Consider the following 19754-nt stretch of genomic DNA (forward strand, 5'->3'; position numbering starts at 1 on the left):
AACCTTGGCCATGTGAGTCACAGCTTGTTCAGATGATCCTAAAAGCCTACCTCACCTCACTCTCTGATCCTAAGCAAATAGCACTATTTCTCAGATTCCATTTCCTTATCTCTTAAATATTGAAAGCAATGATCTCTGACCTACCACTGTAGTTGCTAGGCATGTGGGATTATGCCAAGAAATAAGAATCCTTTATAAGACTGAGCAAGGAGAGTGGTCAAAATCTGTAGGATGTCCTGAGACAGGCTGGTAGCCTGGATCCCCAGGACACAATGGCAAGCAGGAAAAAAGGAGGCTATCACCAACACACATTCCAACAGATGAGATAACACAGCCAACAAGAACACCTCAGATGCTGCAACAGACGAGATTGAGCAGAAAAGGAGATACCTCCAATCGCTTCCCATCTTCATCATACACAGACACCGTCACCTCCACATTCTTCGCAGTCGTTTTACTGCCTTTATCAAAGTCCCCTTGAACTAACGTCACATAGATATCATTTCGAACATCGCCTGGGGGAAAAATTTATATCCTTAATAGAAATCCATCATTCATAGTGTAACTGTGAATTTAGCCAAATTTGTCAGAAAGTGCTACCTCAATGGAATATTATAAATACTGTATTAGATAGTTCTGAAATATTTCCTACAAAAAAGCCCGGGCTTCTAAGGCATGGCAAAACCAATTTACATCACCTTCACTTCTGCACCAATTTGAAGTGCCCAGAGTGGCCACAAGGCCACTGATGGAGCTACAAGGACCTTTGCAGCATCTTATGATCAATAGAGACCTTATGAGCCTCCCATGGGATATCACTCACTGAAATCACCTGTCCTCTCAGAAGCCAGCTTGAACGTGCAAAGGAGAACTGGCAAGGCCAGCTTCCTTTGAACTGCTTGATATCAAGTCTTGAACTAAAAGTCTACTGAGAATGAGAACCATGAGTCAGGTATAAGGGACAGGTCACAGAGAAGTATCTGTGTGGTTCTTCTCTTCCAGCAGCTTTCAGGACCCCAAGTTGGAAGAACAAAACAGAATTATATAGAGGTTTTTTTGGGGGGTGGGGTTGTTTGGTTTTAGATTTTTGTTTATGATCTCTCTTGTAGCCCAGGAGGTCCTTCAATTTATAACAATACTCCTGCCTAAGCCAAATGCTGGGAATACAAGGGTGGCCACCACATATAACCCATACATTTTAGGATAAAATGGCCCCTTAATTGTGATGAGAGCAGACTAGAACAAATGAGCTGAAACTTCTTTCTGTTGAAAATGTGTGAACTGGGAAAACTGCAAGCTTTCTTAGCACCATGATAGAGAGGAGGCATCACTGCTGATGACTAGTTCCCAGGCTGCCTGCCCCACCCATTTTCAACCCTGCCCTGTATGTGGAGCAGAGCGTGTGACGGACCCCTGTGGTGGTTAAGGATGACGACTTCTTAAGGGAAAAAAGCCTTTCCTTGCTTTCTTGTTGTTGTTTTTTTATTGTGCTTTTTTTCCTAAAAGAAAAAATTGCTCTGTTTTGGCTTTTAATGTACCCAACTATTAAATTAAAGTTGCATTTAAAAGTCATTATTGTAATGGTCCCAGTGGGTTGCTCCCACAGTCATGGAGGCTGCTCAGGAGGGAAGCAGAGCTGCCATGGCAGATACTGCCCACAGGAGAGGTAAAAAGGCTGAAGCATGAGGTTGGGGGCGGGGGATAGGAAGCTAGACTTCCCACCCAAGAACTACCACTATCAGCTGTGGGACCTCAGTTAAACCCCTTCGTCTCCTGGGCTAACTCACCACTTAACAGTCTGATTGGTTTGCCACACATCGACTGTACATTTCTTAGCCCGAAAATTCTACCAAAACATAAAAACCATGTATACAACTGTACGTGCAGTTGTGCGTACATGCAAGTGGAGGCCAGAGGACAACTTCAACTGTTGTTTCCAAGGCACCATTTACCTGTGTTTTAGGACAGATTCTCTCATTGGCCTAGAACTCACCAATTCAATTAGGCTGGCTGGCCAATAAGCCCCAGGCATCGGCCTCTCTCCAATCCACTGGGATGCAAGCACATGTCATCATGCCCAGCACTTTTTGGGTGAGCTCTGGGAATCTAAAACTCAGGCCCTTGCAAGCAGCTTACTGATTCTATCTTCCTAGCACCTAAAACCATAATCTTTTATCTGAGAGCTATAGAAGCTTCCTAAAAACCTTAGCAGACAGAGTAGTAACATGGGCTACAAGGCCTCAAGGGGATGAAGCCCCACAGTAGCATGCCTATGTTCACCATTCCTGCAGAGATCTGCTTCTGAGCCATCACAGAAAAAAGGACACTATTTGCAGTCGAGAAACCCCACTGAAAGACACTATGTAGACCTTCAGCAAAGGCTGGGTGCACTAGAGGAGGAAGTTAATTGTTGGAAGATTTGATTTGGATACTACCATCTTCCCAGTTCCATGGATACCTCAGCTTCTTCCCCTGCCTGTGTCCTTCAAAACAGATCCAAGGTAGCATGGGTCATGAGCATGTATAAGGGTCAGGAGTACTATGGCAGCACAGGCTCTGTACTATACAAAGACACACGCCTTCACAGAGCAGATGATAAGGGATAAGCAGAGGTTCCATTGGACTAAATATGGGAGTCTGACTGAAGACCACCAGCACTGTGGACGTGTGACTGTGCCCGGAGAGTACTTACTTAGCCAACAGAGAACAAGGGTGATTCACTCCAGCTAGAATCCCTCCCTAACAGCCACTCAGCCTGTGGAATCTTGCTCTTCAACAGAACAATGGTCAGCAGCATGGGTTCTCCAAAAGCCAATCATGGGCTTGAAGGAAGTTCTGAATTTAACTTTGCAAGCTATTATAAGCTCATGTACTACAAGGAAACCTCTATCAACATGAGCAGGAAATCCCCAGTTTTCCCAATTGGGATGGTTAGATTTCAGGGTCATCTAGACAGGCTCTAGAGTCGCCTGGAAGACGGGCTCTGGCCATGTGTGTAGGAGGCTTTCTTGATTATGTAAATTGATGTGGGAGTATCTAGGGATGGACCCTAACCCTTGGCAGGGTTACCTGAACTTGCTTGCATTCACTGCTCCCTTGCTTGCATTCACTGCTCCCTTGCGACTGCAGACGATTGTGACTAGCTGCTTCATCCTCCTGCTTTCCCAACTACCCCCCCATGATGAACTAAATGTGAATGGTGAGCTAAAAGAAACTCTTTTTCCCTTAAATTGCTTTTGTCAGAGTATTTTATCACAGCAATGGGGGGGGGGGTGGCGAGACACCTGTAAATGTGAGGATATCCTAAGAGACCAAAAAAATACACTCTTGAAGATGCTTCTCAGTTCCAATTGTAAACAGTAAGTCCACAAATCAGTTCATTTCCATGAATAAGACTGACACACACCATATCTGTACAGGGGGCAACAATGTTACCTAGGCTAGCCCAGTTCAGTTATCTGTCATGTCAGCTGACAGAGTAGCCAATAACCCACACGAGTCCTGAAAGGTGAACAGAATAGAAAGCACACATCCCATGGTTGCATGGGATAAGAACAGCAATGCCTGGGGCAGCCAGCACTGGGCAACCAGACACATCTCAGCAAAGTACGCAACAATAGGGACCCGTGACAGAAGGCCACCTGTGCCTGTTGATCTTGGAAACCCACTGCCACTGCCCATTTGCCCATGTGACTTTGGGCTATGGTCTAATTTTTTATTGGAATTAGTTCAATGACAATCTTAAAGTGCCCAACATCCTCCTGTAGACCAGCCCAGACTATTCAAACAAACATGAGTTACAAACCATTGTACATCAAGATAAATATGAACGTTTGTCCCAAGGGTAGATATCAATAATTAATATCAGATTACTGATAAGGGTTTTATTTAGAAACTGGAAAGTGTGTTAAAATATAAAAGATAAATGTTTTAAAAAATAACCCAAGTATCAGTTCATGTAGCTTAAAATATATGGCTGAGCATGAACCACATCAGTGTGGTAATGAACACTCCCTGAGCAGGTCCCAAGGACAGCATCATCCTTCTGACCTGCCTTGAGCATTGGTGTATGATCGACCCTCCCTCCCTCCCTCCCTCCCTCCCTCCCTCCCTCCCTCCCTCCCTCCCTCCTTCCTTCCTTCCTTCCTTCCTTCCTTCCTTCCTTCCTTCCTTCTTCCCTCCCTGCCTTTGATGAGATACCTAATTCCATGCTTGGAGGGTGTCCATGCCTCCCCACATGCGACCTTTGTCATTAGAGGAAAGCTAATCCTATAGTGAGTCCAGGGTCCAAAGTGTGTATCCTACCACTGTGCTTGGTCTCAACCCTTGTGAACTAAACAACCCTGGACCTGACACAGTACTCACCTCATGCTGAACTTACTCTCACTAGAAGAGCTCCTGCACATCACTGTGCTGTGCACACACCAGTCTTCACAGCCAGTGACCTCTGCAGGGATCCCAAAGGTTCTAATCGAGGCTAACCTTACCTGGCATGATAATCTCGGGAAACCCCGTCTTGCGGGCCACAGCTGTGGTCCTGTCCACCAAGTGAGGAAACTCCTTCCGAATCTGATGTATGTCTCCAGGAAGTAATTTCAAGGTTACCCACAAACCTGAAAAAAACAAAGGCTACCTAAATCACATGTACCACAAGTGGATTGCTGAAAACAATTTCAATTGCTAAGAAACTGTTAACCCACAGAGCAGCATTACAAATGAGCAACTATTCATGCAAATGCCCAGGTTAGAAGCACCCAGCACAGGGCCCACATTCAGTCTAGGCACAGGCTTGCCTGCGGGATCAAGGAGTAAGACCATGGGTTAGAAGGGGAGTGTTCCATATGTGTGCCAAGGACAAAAAGTTCTTTTGAACTATCTCAATTTAGGAGAAACCAGAAGGGGGCATTTACAGCAGAGACTGAGAAGGGCAGGCAGAGACTTAAAGGTGTGTGCCCACCTATAGGTCTGCATCTGGAAACCTGTGGGGACCATGGTGCTTTGAGGAGGTTCACAGGGCTCAGGAGTGAGCCAGGAGTCTGACCTGAAAACAATCTATCTTCGGCAGGTAGAAGTTAAAGGGAGAACAGTGAATTAGGAGATGCTACAGGAGGATAATAATCTGAGCTAATAATGGGGAGGGGGATAGAAAGACTAACATGGGGGTCAAACCCACAGAACCAGGGAGGAGGAAGGGGAAGGAAGGTGGCTCTGAGAGACAGTGCCCGCTGTGGGCAGGACCCCAAACTGAAAGCCTGCTACGGAAGATAGTCTGAGGAGCACAACGTTGGGGGAGAAAGAAAGTGTCTCAAAGTGTGTGTGTGAAAGGTTCTCTCTCTCTACTTGCAGGTCATGCTGAGGAAGAGCTGCACAGAATGTCACACCAGGAAAGGTGTCATCCACATGGTCATGTGTGAGACTCAAGAGGGAAGGTGAGTGTGGGTGGCACTGAGCAGCAAGGATGTCCCCTTGGCCCTCCAGGAGGAAGGGAGGGCAGAAACTGCCAAGAAAAGGACAAAGAGCAGATCCCGGTGAGCGAACACTAGATGGGGGTGGAGCAACAGACACAGTCAACAGAGACCCAGGAATGGTCAGAGCATCTTGTTTAAGGTGGCCCTGTCTCTACAAGTTTCTTTTGCCTTTCTCTGTAAGATACAGAATTCCAGATCATGAGACAGTTTCAACAAGAGAGGGATACCCAGTACAGGAAAGTCCCCATGAATGACATCAGAGGATGGCACCAAAGAAAGGGTCCATGTACTGTGTCTCAGGATATGCACTGCATGTGTTCACCAAGAATTGAGAAGGGTCTGGATTGTATTCCCTAACCCATGTTCCCAAGAACTTACTGCATCTCCACACGCACCTAGACAACAAGGTCCCTTGTTCTAAATCACACTAAAGGGCAGCTCTGGGCATGCAAGGGGCTGGGTACTTGATCTTGTCCCCCCTTCCTCTTATTCTGCCACACAGTCAAGCAAACTTAACCTAGTCACATTAAATGACATCAGAAAGGCTGCCTTTCAAATACACTAACCAACAGTCCGAATATCTATATGGACAAAGTAGAATATGGGTGACACAATCCAATTTGTTACAACTGAAATATAGAGATTAAATTGTCCTGATTACACAGCGTTCAAAATACCTTCCTCACAGGGGAAAATGAGGCCTGTTTTCAAAGAATAAGTATATCTGGAGTTTCACCAGATGGACTAAATGCAAAATGGTTACTCATCCCTTCTCAAACAAGGGAAGCAGATGTGGATGAGGTCCTGATGTACACACACACACACACACACACACACACACACACACACACACACACACACGAGAACTCATAGGGAAGAAGAAGAATCATGTGGTTTAAACAGAAGCAAATTAAAGGGCAATGGCTGTGCATGCACAAGACCCTGGGTTCAATCAACAGCACTGTACGATGTTCGTGAAACTCTGCCTTTGGGATGAGGAAAGTGGATGCTACAGGGATGGAGCCACTCAGAGGAGGCACATGGGAGGTGAGCATGGAAAAATCCACTGGCCCTTGTAAAGATTATCATCCTCCCTTGTCCTCCATTCTGTCCTCTGACTGTGACTGAGAAGATAAGCAGGCATCTCGAGGTACGGGGGTCATTCTAATGGAAACAGAAGCCTACAGGAGGAGCCCAGAACACCCAGCAGTAATTCCTCTAGTCAAGCCTCCCTTGATTCTCCTAGGAACGACCTAGATTCTAATTGTGAACACTGGAGGAAGGTTCAAAGTCAAGATGAAACTAACTTGGTGACACTGTCAGATCAGCAATAGTGTTAACTCAGCATGCTGACTCTGGAAGATACTTGTAGCCCCCTTAAAAAATGTTGTGGACATTCTTGTCTCTCATTCTGAGGTCTGAAATCTCTCCTCTCTAGCAGTGTCAGTCCAAGGTACCAGATATTATCAGCCCCATCCAGGTACCAGCCAGCATCCATGCCACTTGTGTCCAGCCTATGGATTCTGGCTGTGACCCATGAACTTGGCTGTTATGATGTCGACCTAATACCACTTCTATTTTCTTAAGTGATTCTGTGATAAACACAACTGTGTGAGAATGCTGCAAAAGGAACTGGAGATCAGTGAGGATGAGGGTTGCTGATCCAGGAATAAAGGAGCAGCCAGGTCCTGCATTAGCCCCTACCTTGGACTCTCTGTGGTTTACAAATACAGGGCAAACTGGAAGAGCTGGAATCTATAAGGGGTGGGACCTGGTTCAGTTAAAATTTGCTCCATGTACAAAGGCTATAATCCATGAACATTCTAGGTGAGGTTTGTCAGAAAGTGGGGTAAAGCCAAGGCTCACTGCAGAGATCTATAAGACTTTCCTTCTCCAGAACATTCTTCAGGCTCACTAAACACTGCATGGTTTGGAAGGCCAGAGGTAGAGAAGGCAGCTGTTCAATTGAGCTCCTCTGAGTACACAGTCTGGTGCACCAAATCAAGGACCAACCTGATGCATGTGTTTTTCCAAATGTTAAAAGCAGGTTAGAGTCCCCAATTTCTGAAAGTGACTTACTTTCCTCCATGTAGGAGGTGGGGTTTGATAAGCAGTTGTTTTTTGGCAGGTCTCCTGGCCAGCCCAATGCCAACTGTCACCAGCCCAAGCTGATTGATTCATTAGCTCTGCCAGCAGAAGGTCAGCTGCTTGGACACGTCAGCGTGGTATTAAAAATGATACAAGCAGGGTGGGGAGTGGTGGAGGGAGGAGTGGGGAGGCTACATGGATGACAATAACAATGAAGAGTCACTTCTGCTGCAGGGACAGAGGGGCAATTACAGAACATTGGCAGTACTATGACAGGACATGAAGAAAAGAGCCCATGCCAGAGGCAAGGGACATCAAGGAAGTGAGGCCATGGGTTTTGGGCAGGTGTTGCACTGATATCTTTTTGTTGTTGTTATTGTGGGATTTGCATTTGGTTTTAGCTTTAATTGTGGACTTCCTTGCTTGTTTTGACTTACCATCACGGGGTCTCACAGAGTCTAAGATGACCTTGAATTTCTGATCCCCTTAGCCTCTCAACTACTAGGGTTACAGGCAAGTGCCATCAAAAGCCTATTTTATGTGGTACTGGAGACAGAACTCAGGGCTTTGTGCATGCCAAGCAGCAACTCTCTCAAATGAGCTACAACCTCAGCCTTCCAGTAGTTTGTTAAGGGAAGAAGACAGAGGACAGGCAAGGGCTGGTAAGGAGGAGTCAAAGGAAGGAGCTGCTTTCCATGCTGCCAGGCTTCTTCACAGATAACCCCAGCCACATCCCACTCCCAGTCTTCTTCTGCACTCATCTGTGGAGGCTGGATCCCAGGAACCTACAAAGGCTATTGGTGATACAGCCTGAACAGTCTGCCCATACAGTAGAAACAAGCTTCACCCAGTCCCAAAAGTTCCAAGAAAGCCCACCCCAGATTCCCTACATGTTCATAGTAGAAACAACAGAGATACATACCTTGCCCCTTGTGGTTGACTTCTTTGGCTGCAATGACTTTGTTTATGACAGTTTGAAGGAAGTCATTCTCCCCTGCCACCCTGGGTGAGAAACGGGATGACATGTTCAGCGGCTTGTGTCGAATGGCGTCGTCCAACGCGAGCCTGGAGGGCATGGGGCAACCAAGACCACAGGAGACAAAGGGGCACAGAGACCCATGGGTCACAGTAACGGGGGGGACACAAAAGAGCATCACCACCAAGTATGAGAGAGTTGTCATGAGTCAACGAAAGACAAAGGGCAGGATAGGTGACAAGAGAGACAGGGAAAGCATCGATCAGGAAAATGGTGAACCACAGGAGAGAAGTCCAGCCAAGGAGGGTGCCCCACTCCCAGGGAACACGTGCACAGGGCTCCACTCCATTGCTAATGGACAGGTCAAAGGGCTGGTCTGAGAGCAAAGTAGCTGAGAGGCCTTGCATTCCAAAGAACACTGATGGCCATTTGTGCCACCCGGATAATACTGAACTAGTCTAGGGCCAGGGCCAGGTGGTATGAAGAAAAAAATGAAAACAAAACCTGATTTCTTCTCCCCAAATAGCCTTCAAACCTAATGACTTAAGAAGCCCTGCCTTTGGTTCCACAATGTATGTTCACAAAAGAGCCTCCAATAGCTACATGTGAAGGTGACCCAGTCCCTGGAGAACAGAATTAACATGCCTGGATGCTAACCCTAGACATCACTCAAAATACGGGCTACCAGTGTTCTTAGGCCCATAAGCCCATGCACGTGAGAGTAACCAGCATGGGCAACATGCACCATGAGAAAAACTGTGCAGTGCCACCAAGCACAATGGGGAAAGAGTGCAAAAATATACATCAGGTATAGAATGCCTAAAATCAATTCTAGGAACAAGGACTATGTCATCCATCACTTGAGCCAAGCAACTCAAAGGAGCTGAAAGCTGTTGTAATTTATTTCACCAAGTTAAAAAGAGATGAACGAGAGAAAGAGAATACACACTATTTCCCTCCCTAAAACCAACCCTGTGAGGTGATAAATCCATTTTAACGGAGCAAAAAAAGTTCTCATTAGCATGCCATCTCCCAAAGAATAGTTTCCAGGCTGATTTTGTTATTAGAATTGAGCTACTTTTTTCTTCTGTCACTGCAGATATTAATCGGTGCAGCCATGGTCCCCTAGAGAAGGAAGACTCACAACCCACACAACAGGTGACTGTGCCTTAACACTGTTTAAAGTGGACTTCTACTGCCAAACAGAAAAGAGTGGCGGCAATGCGTAATCTCAAAGACTTGCAGATGAAAACCTGATAAATCGTGTCTCTGATTTTTCCAACAATACCCAAAGCTAGTGGTTTTTGTTTGGGGTTTTGTTTTTGATGTTTTTGTTGTTTGTTGTGTTTACCTTCTGGGAGAACAAAGAAGTGACAAAGAAAATCACTTAGTAGGACTGTTGGGTATTACTAAACCCTGTGGTTTTGATGAAATTGAAGCCTTAGGAACAGTAGGGAACCCTGTCAATTTTCATAGGAAAAAAAAAACTTGACTGTTTCAATCTCACAAAAGTGTGTTTTGTATATAACCACTATATCAGTCATATTCCAGAATGGGAATATCCCCTGTGTGCTAAAGAAGCTTCTGGGTTCTATGGAACACTGCTATATACTCTTTCCATGAGTGGGATTATCCATTATAACTGTCTACAGAGATGGAAATGAGTACTTACGCACCATCTGCGATGGCTAATATTTATTGTCAACCTGACAGACTGTAGAATCACTTGAGAGGACTTTGGGCATGCAGTGGGGGGTCATCTTGAAAGCTTTAACTGAGGTGAGAGACCCACCCATTATGGGTGGTGCCATACCCTGGCTGGCATCCTGGACTATATAAAATAGAGAAGGTTACCTGAGCATAAGCATACATTCCAATGAACTACAACCTTGAATCATGAGTTAAAAACCCTTTCCCACTAAGTTGCCCATGTTAGAGTATTTTATCACAGTCACAGGAAAAGAAACCAAGACACTATCCAATATGGCAACAACAGCCCTACACAGCAATAAATACTTGAAATAGACTGATGTGATTGAAGGGCTACGTTTTAATTCTACTCAGCTGTAATTAATATAAAGAGCCACATGGGGCTACCAGTTAGCAGACCAGACAGAAAGTAAATGCAAAGCATTGAAGCCACCAGGGACCTCTGCCTCTAATTATGTGTGGTGAAACATATGGTACTTGAGCCCAACTTTAGGCTATACAATACTGACTGACTTTAATGCAACTCTCCTTGCAACAAGATGCAAAATCATCTACAAAGCTACATAAGAAAAAGCATTTATTTTTAAATGCACAGAAAAGCCACACTGCAGCCATCTTAAACAAGTGCTTCTCAAGTCTGCAGGGAATGGGGGTGGTCCATCATGAAGAGTGCATGGGGCATGAGAAGCCCATACCATGTCTCCTGCTCTCCCAAAGACATGGCTCCTTCAGACACCCATATCACCACCTCCCAGAGCTCAGCCTCCCTCAGCCAAGCTCCAAAGCAATGTAAACCTGCAAGAGTGAAATTCACCTTAAGCCTAAAAGTTTTTGAATCAAAGCAAACTGGAAAAGGAAAGAGTAAACAGGAAACTGCAGAGTCCTGGGGTAGGTCATGCTAACCCCAACCACTTACTCTCCTGGGAAGTCTGGCCCCAGAGGAGGCTGTCTCTGCAATCAGCCTGAAGCACCCAGTTCTCCTGCCTCCTCCTTGAGGAGAAACAACCCCCATCAAAGCCCACCATCACTTCAATCACCCTACCCACAGGTTTTAGCTTTAAATCAAAGAATAATCTCATAAATCGACCTTAAGTGCTTTCCCCATATTCTCTGGCCCTCTCTAAAGACCTCAGGTCAGAAGTGAACAAAGCCTAAAAAAAGGAAAAGCCCGAGCACGCTCATCTGAGCAAAAACCCAAGACAGACACATCAGCAGCCCGATTACAGGCTTCAAGGTGTTATTTCTCGCTTTGCAAAAGAATTCATCATTACTTTGTTTGGTTTCTATTTTAAAAAGCAGCAACCTCTTGTGATGAATTTGAAAGCATTGTGTTTTGAAAATGTGAATTGCTACAAGAATAAAATCGATTATGTAAAGAAACATGCTCAGTGAAGAACTGTAATTCTTCTACTGATAAGGTAATTCTGGGACTACAAGGAACATCGGCTCTCAGGACCATACACAAACCTTATTCCATTGCCCTCACAGTTCCCGATTCCATGTGCCACAGCAGTGACTAAACAGATTTCTTATTATTGTAAAATAAATGAATCCTGACTCGGACCTAACGAACAATCTTAGCGGTGATTTATTAACTATGGGGTTTTCATGTGGTGTCAGGTTAAGGATGGGACGATTTCATACTTACGGCTGGAAAGGAATGAAGTGCTGTTTATCTTCATCATCTACTTTTCCACTTATTATGTCTGTTACGTCCATCACTGGGGAAAGGAAGGAAAAGAAAGGGTTGTTTTGGCTTATGTACCACCACTACAGAAAGTCAAAAAGCAAAGGAAGACCAGACGGTGTTCTAGCATGAACCATATGGTATATTCTTCTCATATGTAAGTCTGCTGTTCTGCAATGCTTGACAGGCAGATAAAGTCATCTGAACATGCTGGCCCCAGTGGGTAAAGAACTCAAATAGCACAATTACACTGAATAGTTTCCTTTGCCAGTTCCCTGGAGGTTACCCTGGAGATCTGTTGTCCAACACAAACTCCTATATGAAGGAGATATTCTGCGTCAGTAGGCACCCAAGGAGGGGGAGTGTGATGAGGAACTGCTTTTATATTCATTTCGCTCATTTAACTTTATTTTAAACTGCACTTGAGGCAAACCGCTAGCCTAATCATGACAACATAACACCCCATGATCTTTAATACTGACTGTCAACTTGACAGATCTAGAGTAACCTAGGGACCAAGGCTCCAGGCACAATTGTGAGAGATGAACTAACTTGAGTCAGCTTCTGGGCATGCCTGTGAGGAATTGTCTAGATTAGAGAAATTTAGGTGGGAAAACTGGCCATTCCACGGACCGGTGTCCTAGACTGATTAAGAGGGAGAAAGTGACCTGGGCACCAGCATTCATTCCTCACAAGGTATGGATGGCATGGACTATATTCCCAAGCTATAAACAAAAATAAACCTCTTTACATTGCTGTTGTTTCCTTATTGGGTATTTTTTTCATAGCAATGCGAAAAATTACTCAGACACAATTCAATAATAGCATAATTACAAAGTGGGAACAGTCACCAAGAGCTGGTGTCTTAATCAGTGGGACACTCAAGGGTGACACTCAGTTACCTGCTGGCCAGTTGAAACAGAAGTGCATGGACAAAAATGAACAGACGCCCCAAAGCCACAGCATCTCACCACCTTGGCTCCCTTCATTTCATTAACTTGCCTTCATTGGGGGTGGTCCAGGCTCACCAGCACCCCTGGAAAGGCTTGGGACGATCTTCACATTAAAAGAGAGGCTAGCCCTGGCAGCACTCAGGGCTTTAATCAGAGCAACTTTCCACCTTAACCACTCTGTGACTTTGGCCATGTCAAGCAAAGCTAGCAAACCCTAGAGGGAATGGGACAGGTACTCTGCTGTGTCCTTTTCCAATGCCACACCTGGCTGAAAGAGCACCACGGTTCTTCCCTAGTGACTAGCTTCCCTTACTGAAACTGCAAGTCAATTCTGTGGTATAAACATGAAGTTTCCCACAGGCCCACTCACTTGGTACTTGGTCCCCAGCTGGTGGCACTATTATGGAAGGTTGTGAATCTCTTAAGAAATGGAGTCTTGCTGAAGTAAGCGGCCACTGGGGGTGGGCCTTGAGGTTTTATAGCATGGACCCATTTCCTGTCTGCCTGTTTGCTTTCTGACTATGGAAACAATGTGACCAGCTGCCTCCAATATTGCCTTGATATTTCAACACAGTAGCATACTGTATCCTTAAACTGCCAGTCAAAATAAACAGGTCCTTTCTTATGCCACCATATAGGGTTTGTCACAACAGCAACAAAAGTAACTGACACCCAGAAAGCACAAAGGTCTGTAGGGTGAGAAAGGCAGCACTCCCATCTCCTGTTTACTATGGCAGAGCCCAGGAAGCCATGGGGAACACTATCACACACTATCAGTCCACTGGAACGATGGGACTGTTGGTCTAAGAACCTACACGTGTGTCCAGAGATGCAGGTAAGCACATCTCAGATAACTAGAGCATTGGCTAACAGCTGCCAAGAAAACTTGGCAGGGGACACACAGCAGTCACCCCACACTCACCTACCATCACAAGCACATATTCCCAAGCGTAACTTTTCACCATTGTGAAGAAACATCTAGTTTCTTGATTTTTCACTCAAACAGCCATATCCAGGACAGTCAGGCTAAACTCATCACACCATCCACTCATATCACTTGGGTGGCTTTCCTAGTTCCCTGGAGACTCCTCTCTCTGTCACAGGTCACATTTCACCAGTTAATTGTAGCTCTTCCAGATTATCTTGCTTGATGCCTTTGCTAAGTCTCCAGCGTCCTGCCCCAGAACATACTTAGGCTAAGCAAGAATCTGGAGGAACACAGCAAAGAAGTAAGGCAGGAGCTGAGGCCAAATACACATGTGGGAAACAGCCTTTGTCCGGCTTGCTATTAACTAATGACCACATCTCCAGGTCAACCTATCCTAAGGCTCATGAGAAAGTCTCAAAGGTACAAGAATTTCCTCAAGGCTCATTCATGCCAAGGTCTATGCCCAGGAAGACCTCACTGTGGTCTGGATGGAGAAAGATACTTTCCCGGTGTCATTTCTGTTGCTGTGATAAAATACCCTGACAAAAACCAACAAACAGGAGAGAGGATTCACTTGGCTCACTATTCCAGGTTATAGTGCATGCGTGATAGCAGAGAAGTCACAGTGGCAGGAACTACAAACAGCTAGTCACATCATATCCACAGTCAAAAGCAGCAAAAAAAACAAAAACAGGCATGCAAGCCTGGTTACTCACTTATATACATGCCTGCTTGTTTCTGTCATATAGTTAAGGAAGCCTTGCCCAAGGAATGGTGTTACCCACTATGGGCTCATCAATTAAAAACCCAAACTATCCCTGTTAGACATACCCATAGGCTAATTTGTTCTAAATAATTCTTCCCAGGTAATTTTAGGTTATGCAAGTTGACAACTGAAGCTATCCTCCATATACACCCATTGCCAAAAGAGGACAAGAAACTGCCAGCCAGGCCTGGGTCTCTACATCCTGCCAGCATGGGGTCTTCACCAGGAGGAGGTGGATGGTATGGACAGGGAAAGATATCATTACCCAAAGTGCCTAGTCTGGCTGTAGTCAACATGATCACATGCAAGGGGAAGGGTATGGCAGACCTAGTAACAGTGACATTGCAAAGGGCAGGGATGCCAAGAGAGGACAGCAATGGAGGATCAGGAATATAGCACAAGGAGAGCAGGAGGCAAGAGGGAGAAGCAGGCTTCAAGTGAGAGCCAACAAGATGGACCTGCATCTCTAGTCATGACACCCCAGCGCAATTTGTCTACACCAACTGGGCACAAGACAAGAGAACCACGTATCCTCCTATTCAGCAACCTCAACAGAGGGACTTCCCCTATATGCAGTCAGATTGGGTGCCTGGATTCAAAAGTGCTCACCAAACACTTCTACCACAAAGTTGAACACCTGGAGCCCCAATGTTAATGAGAGTGCACAACTATAGACCCCGAATCTCTAACTCTTGAACAATATTTTACAAATGGAAGTATCCATCATATTATGTTACATGTTTTACCATGTTTTCACCAGATTCACTATGAGCTACAAATAGGGAAGCTGGTGAAAAGAAACCAAGACATGAAAAAAGTCAATGATAACACACACTGGACCAATCTAATACTCATTAGTATTTTGCTGCCATTGTCTTATGTATCTCTATTAAAATGGGCATTGAACCCAGGGCTGCACACAGTATAATGGCACTATGCAAGACAGATTCCCCTGGCCAGGCTTTCCCACAAAACCAGGGAGAAGTTGGAAAAAAAGGGCACACCAAGAATAAAATTGTTGTGTCAAATGATGAATGATTTATTTAACTATCTTTCTATTCCATAAAATTCCCATGATTTCCCCACCACTGTTAATCATTTGTGCATTATGAAATGCTTTAACAGAAAGGTTCATGCATATTATTTTCAATAAAAGACGAAAACCTGTGGGCTTAAAGGTGCATGAATGCCTTTCTCATTCGCAAGCACCAGCTCTGTTGACACAGATGAGCAGAGATTGTTCTGGAAAACGACTCAAAATTAAATTTGTACACATGGACATAGAACTGCCTAAGAATGGGCAGGATCCCATTACCAAAAGTCAGTCTCCCTTTTCAGGTATGAGGGGGCGGGACCCTAATAAGACTGGAAACCTGTTACTGGTGGTGTGTGTGCTCTCTGGGAGTCAGACTGAATCAGGAAAAGAGAATATGCCCCTGAGTATGCTAGATGCCAACACTTAAGGAGGGGGACAGGGCAGGTTGGGGTATAGCAATATGACAATTAAAAACAATGTTCTTTAAGTCTACATAGCAAAAGCACAGGATAAAATCCTCACCCTCTGTCTCAGGACAGAGAGCAGAAGAAAATATAAATAGAAGCTCCAGATATCAATTCAGAGAGCTGGTCCTCGGGTGACTGCAGAGGCCAGGGTGTGAGGTGCTGAGAATTAATGCAAAGGAGCTTGCACTCAGCCTGAATAGGCAGGAAATCACAGGGCTTTTGTAAACACACACAGCAGGGGTCCCTCTCTGAGGCCATGAGAGTGGACATTTGCACATCCAGATTGCAGGTGATAAAACTGCCTCCAAGGGTCTCTGCAGCACTTCATTTGAGAACATCACAGCCCTACAAGTTGCTACTCCAAGGACAGAGGACTATCATATCTGCTGGCCCTAATCCAGCATATACTCTAGGCTCTGGCTCCAGAGGAGTCCAGGATCAGAGAGGCTGTGACCCATCACCAGAATCCACCAAGCAAATGGAAAGTATGCTATAGGCATGGAGAAGTCATGACAACACCAGCAAGTATCTGCCCAGGCTTCATCCCTTCAGGATTTCCCAGAACATCACAACCGAACCAGAAAAAAGCTAGGAAAATCCCCCATTTTAATGGGGGGAGAGGGAGGGAGAGAGAGAGAGAGAGAGAGAGAGAGAGAGAGAGAGAGAGAGAGAGAGAGAGAGAGAGAGAGAGAGAGAGAGAGAGAGAGAGAGAGAGAGACTGTCTGCCTCAGGCTAAATTTTTGCTTTCAGAAATCTAACAATGGCCTCATAGGAACTTATCAGTGGGATCTCCCCAGTGATCTAATACTCAGAGAACCTGCAATATCCATGCCCCAAGATGTAACTTACATTATCATGTCACAGATCTGTCCGATGGCTTTGGGGAAGACTAAAGCACCCGAGACAAAAAGTACAGTATTTCCCTAAAACCGCCATGCAGGTGGGATAAAGAGAAGGAAAGTTCTGATGGCGAGTGCCTCAGCTGAACATGAAAATGGTGCGACAAGCATGGGAAAACAGGAGGAAATTCCAGTGTGTGTTCAAGGACTCGGGGATGGAAATGCCAAGTTTCCCCAGGGTACCTGAAAGAGCAAGCCCACTCTCAACATCTCACCACAGATAATAAAGCCACTGGGACCGTCCACTGGAAAGCCCAACAGTTCAACAGAATTCTCTGGGCTTATGACTGGCTTGCTGGACACGTGCCATGATTCATTTGTCAAAACTCATAGAACAGGGCTAGGCAGATGACTCAATAGGTACACTGCTTGCCACACAAGAATGAGGACCAGAGTGTGATCCCAGCACACACGTAAAAGTCAGACATGGTGGTGTGTGGCTTTAATACAGCCCTGGCGGTGGGGTGTGGTAGGGTGGGGAGGTGAGGAAGACTAGAAGACCCCGAGGCCCTAGAGCTCAATTGACAGATAAATGAGTTCCAGGTTCAGGGAGAGACTCTGTCTCAAAAAGAATGTGTCAAGCAAGTGATTGAGGAAGACATCTACCTTTGATCTCCAATATCCACATTCACACACATTCACATGTATACACTCGGACATGTAAAACACACACACACACACACAAAAAATCTGACCGAATACACAATGCCAACAACAAATGTCCCTGTAAACTGTAGAGTCCAGGAAAGGCCACACTATAAATCCAATGCCCGTCATAAGCATAACAATCACTGGTGATGCAGCTGCAGAGAATTCTAGGAACAGGATGAAGTATATGGGGAGCAGTTTGTTTTTTCAGCCCAATTCTTATTTTTCTGAAAATCAAAGTCTATTTAATGGAGTAAGCTCAAGTGTTGACTCTCCTGATAGCCAAGCAAAGACTGTCTTTGATCACTGTTCATACAGGAAATAACAGCTAGGTATCAGGAATCAAGAATTCTCCCCATGTATTTATTCTATGTGTCCTACTTAGCACTGTCAGTTTGAAACTGTATAGAAGAATCACCTGAAAAGGGTGTTCCAATTAATGTTTCCTTCGTCAGGTTGGTGTGAGCATAAGTCTACATAGGATGTCTTCATTCATAATCAAAGTAGGAAGGCCAAGCACACCATGGGTGTTACCATTCCCTAAGCTATATAAGGAAGCTAGCTGAGCATAAGCATGAGCAAGCCAGAGGATGAGCCGGCAACCGTATCCTCCATAGTTCCTGTGGTGAACGTCTTGACTTGAACTGCCTTGATTTCCCACACAATGGACTGTGACCTGAAAGTGTAAGCTAAATAAACTATCTCCTCTTCTCCAAGTTGCTTTTGGTCATAGTGTTTACCACAGCAACAGTGTAAAGCTAGAACAACATGATTCCTAAAAATCATAGACATTAGGTGTCAGAGAAGTGGGTGAAAGAATTCCCCTGCAACTCTAATAAAGAAAACTGCTTCTCTACATTATGAAGAAAATGACTGACATCAAAAGAAGTCACCTAGCAGGGACACGTACCTTTCCCTGACACAGATAACCTGGCTCTCACTTTCTTATACAGTCACCAACGCCAAGCAGAGATGTAGACGGTAACAAGCCTATGTGCTAGCTGTGTTGTGTCCTCATAGACAAACTGTGCCTGTCTACTACCAAATGAAGCCCTGAGTCCAGTAAGCCTCACAGTGCTGATTCCTCCACAGTGTGGACAAGTGATTCAGTGTCTCTCCCAGTAAAATATGGGATCTGCTTTCAAAACAGACCAGATTTAATCTGAATCTGAAGCACTGTAGTAGATACAGCAGGTAGGCTCCAAGCTATATTAAAAAAAAAAGAACTAATACCCATTTATATACTCCAGCACCAAAGTATATAAATCAAAGTGGCCCACTGTCCTTCCTCAAAGTGAATGGTCTGAAACTCTCAAAAAAAAAAAAAAAAAAAAAACAGAGACATGGATTTTACCAGCCACGCCAAAAGGTCGCCGCAGCCCAGAAGTCAGCTTCCTAGTGTTGCTGTCCCTCAGCTCCATGCGACCAACTCGGACAATCTGGCAGACGAAACTGATTTTCTCCCTTTTCAGGTCTTTGCTCCCAAGATCCTAGAAATAATAATTTCCATAAATTATTATGAAGAACCATGATTCAACACAAGTCCAATTGAAAAGGACATAAAATCGAACCTGTGTCTGTTCTCAGACCAGCTAAGATATTTTAATGTTGTTCACATGACAAGAAGGAATAGAGGAATAGCAGAAATTTGGCTAAGTGACTGAAGACATGAGCTAAAGAGACAGGCTTCGGGGAGATGAAGTTATCTGTCTCATAGTAATGCTAAGCAAAGATAAAACTCACAATCTTTCAAAAAGGGCTCAGTGATTCCTGGATTAGCCAATATGACAGCCACCTCTAGGCACTCAGCACATTCAGTGCTAAGAAGTCTCCCTACAACAGCCATAAGAGCAGGTCGCAATGACACTCAACGCATGGGCATGGATGGACTCACCGTAAACACAGCACGCAAGTTATGTAACCGATCGATGTCTTTCGGTAATCCTGAACTTGGCCAACGGACCAGGTAGTTTTCACTTGGAGGAAAAAAAACCGAGCAAATTAATCTTCCAAACACAGATCGGTACCCAGTATATCCCACAAGGCCTCATAATTAATAGCATGGAGGTCCACTATGTACCCGACCCTGGTTTTATAAACACTGAGGCCACAGAGACTCTGCCAAGCA

The 19754-nt window shown here is 45.0% G+C and overlaps 1 protein-coding gene across 2 annotated transcripts in view; it reads right to left on the reverse strand.

Moving 5' to 3' along the window:
• Positions 1-19754, reverse strand: part of Dock1 (dedicator of cytokinesis 1) — a 495662-nt gene that overhangs the window by 406319 nt on the left and 69589 nt on the right. The window contains exons 9-14 of one of the 2 annotated variants that reach the window (XM_040752573.1): positions 19521-19602; positions 18981-19116; positions 11891-11963; positions 8479-8621; positions 4488-4613; positions 391-515 (exon numbers count right to left, since the gene is read on the reverse strand). In XM_040752573.1, the coding sequence (XP_040608507.1) occupies positions 391-515; positions 4488-4613; positions 8479-8621; positions 11891-11963; positions 18981-19116; positions 19521-19602 (685 nt within the window). The remainder of the gene's footprint in view (positions 1-390; positions 516-4487; positions 4614-8478; positions 8622-11890; positions 11964-18980; positions 19117-19520; positions 19603-19754) is intronic. The other variant, XM_040752578.1, reaches the window with a different exon arrangement.

This window comes from Mesocricetus auratus, unplaced genomic scaffold, assembly GCF_017639785.1.
Source record: "Mesocricetus auratus isolate SY011 unplaced genomic scaffold, BCM_Maur_2.0 Super-Scaffold_4256, whole genome shotgun sequence".
Classification (NCBI taxonomy): domain Eukaryota; kingdom Metazoa; phylum Chordata; class Mammalia; order Rodentia; family Cricetidae; genus Mesocricetus; species Mesocricetus auratus.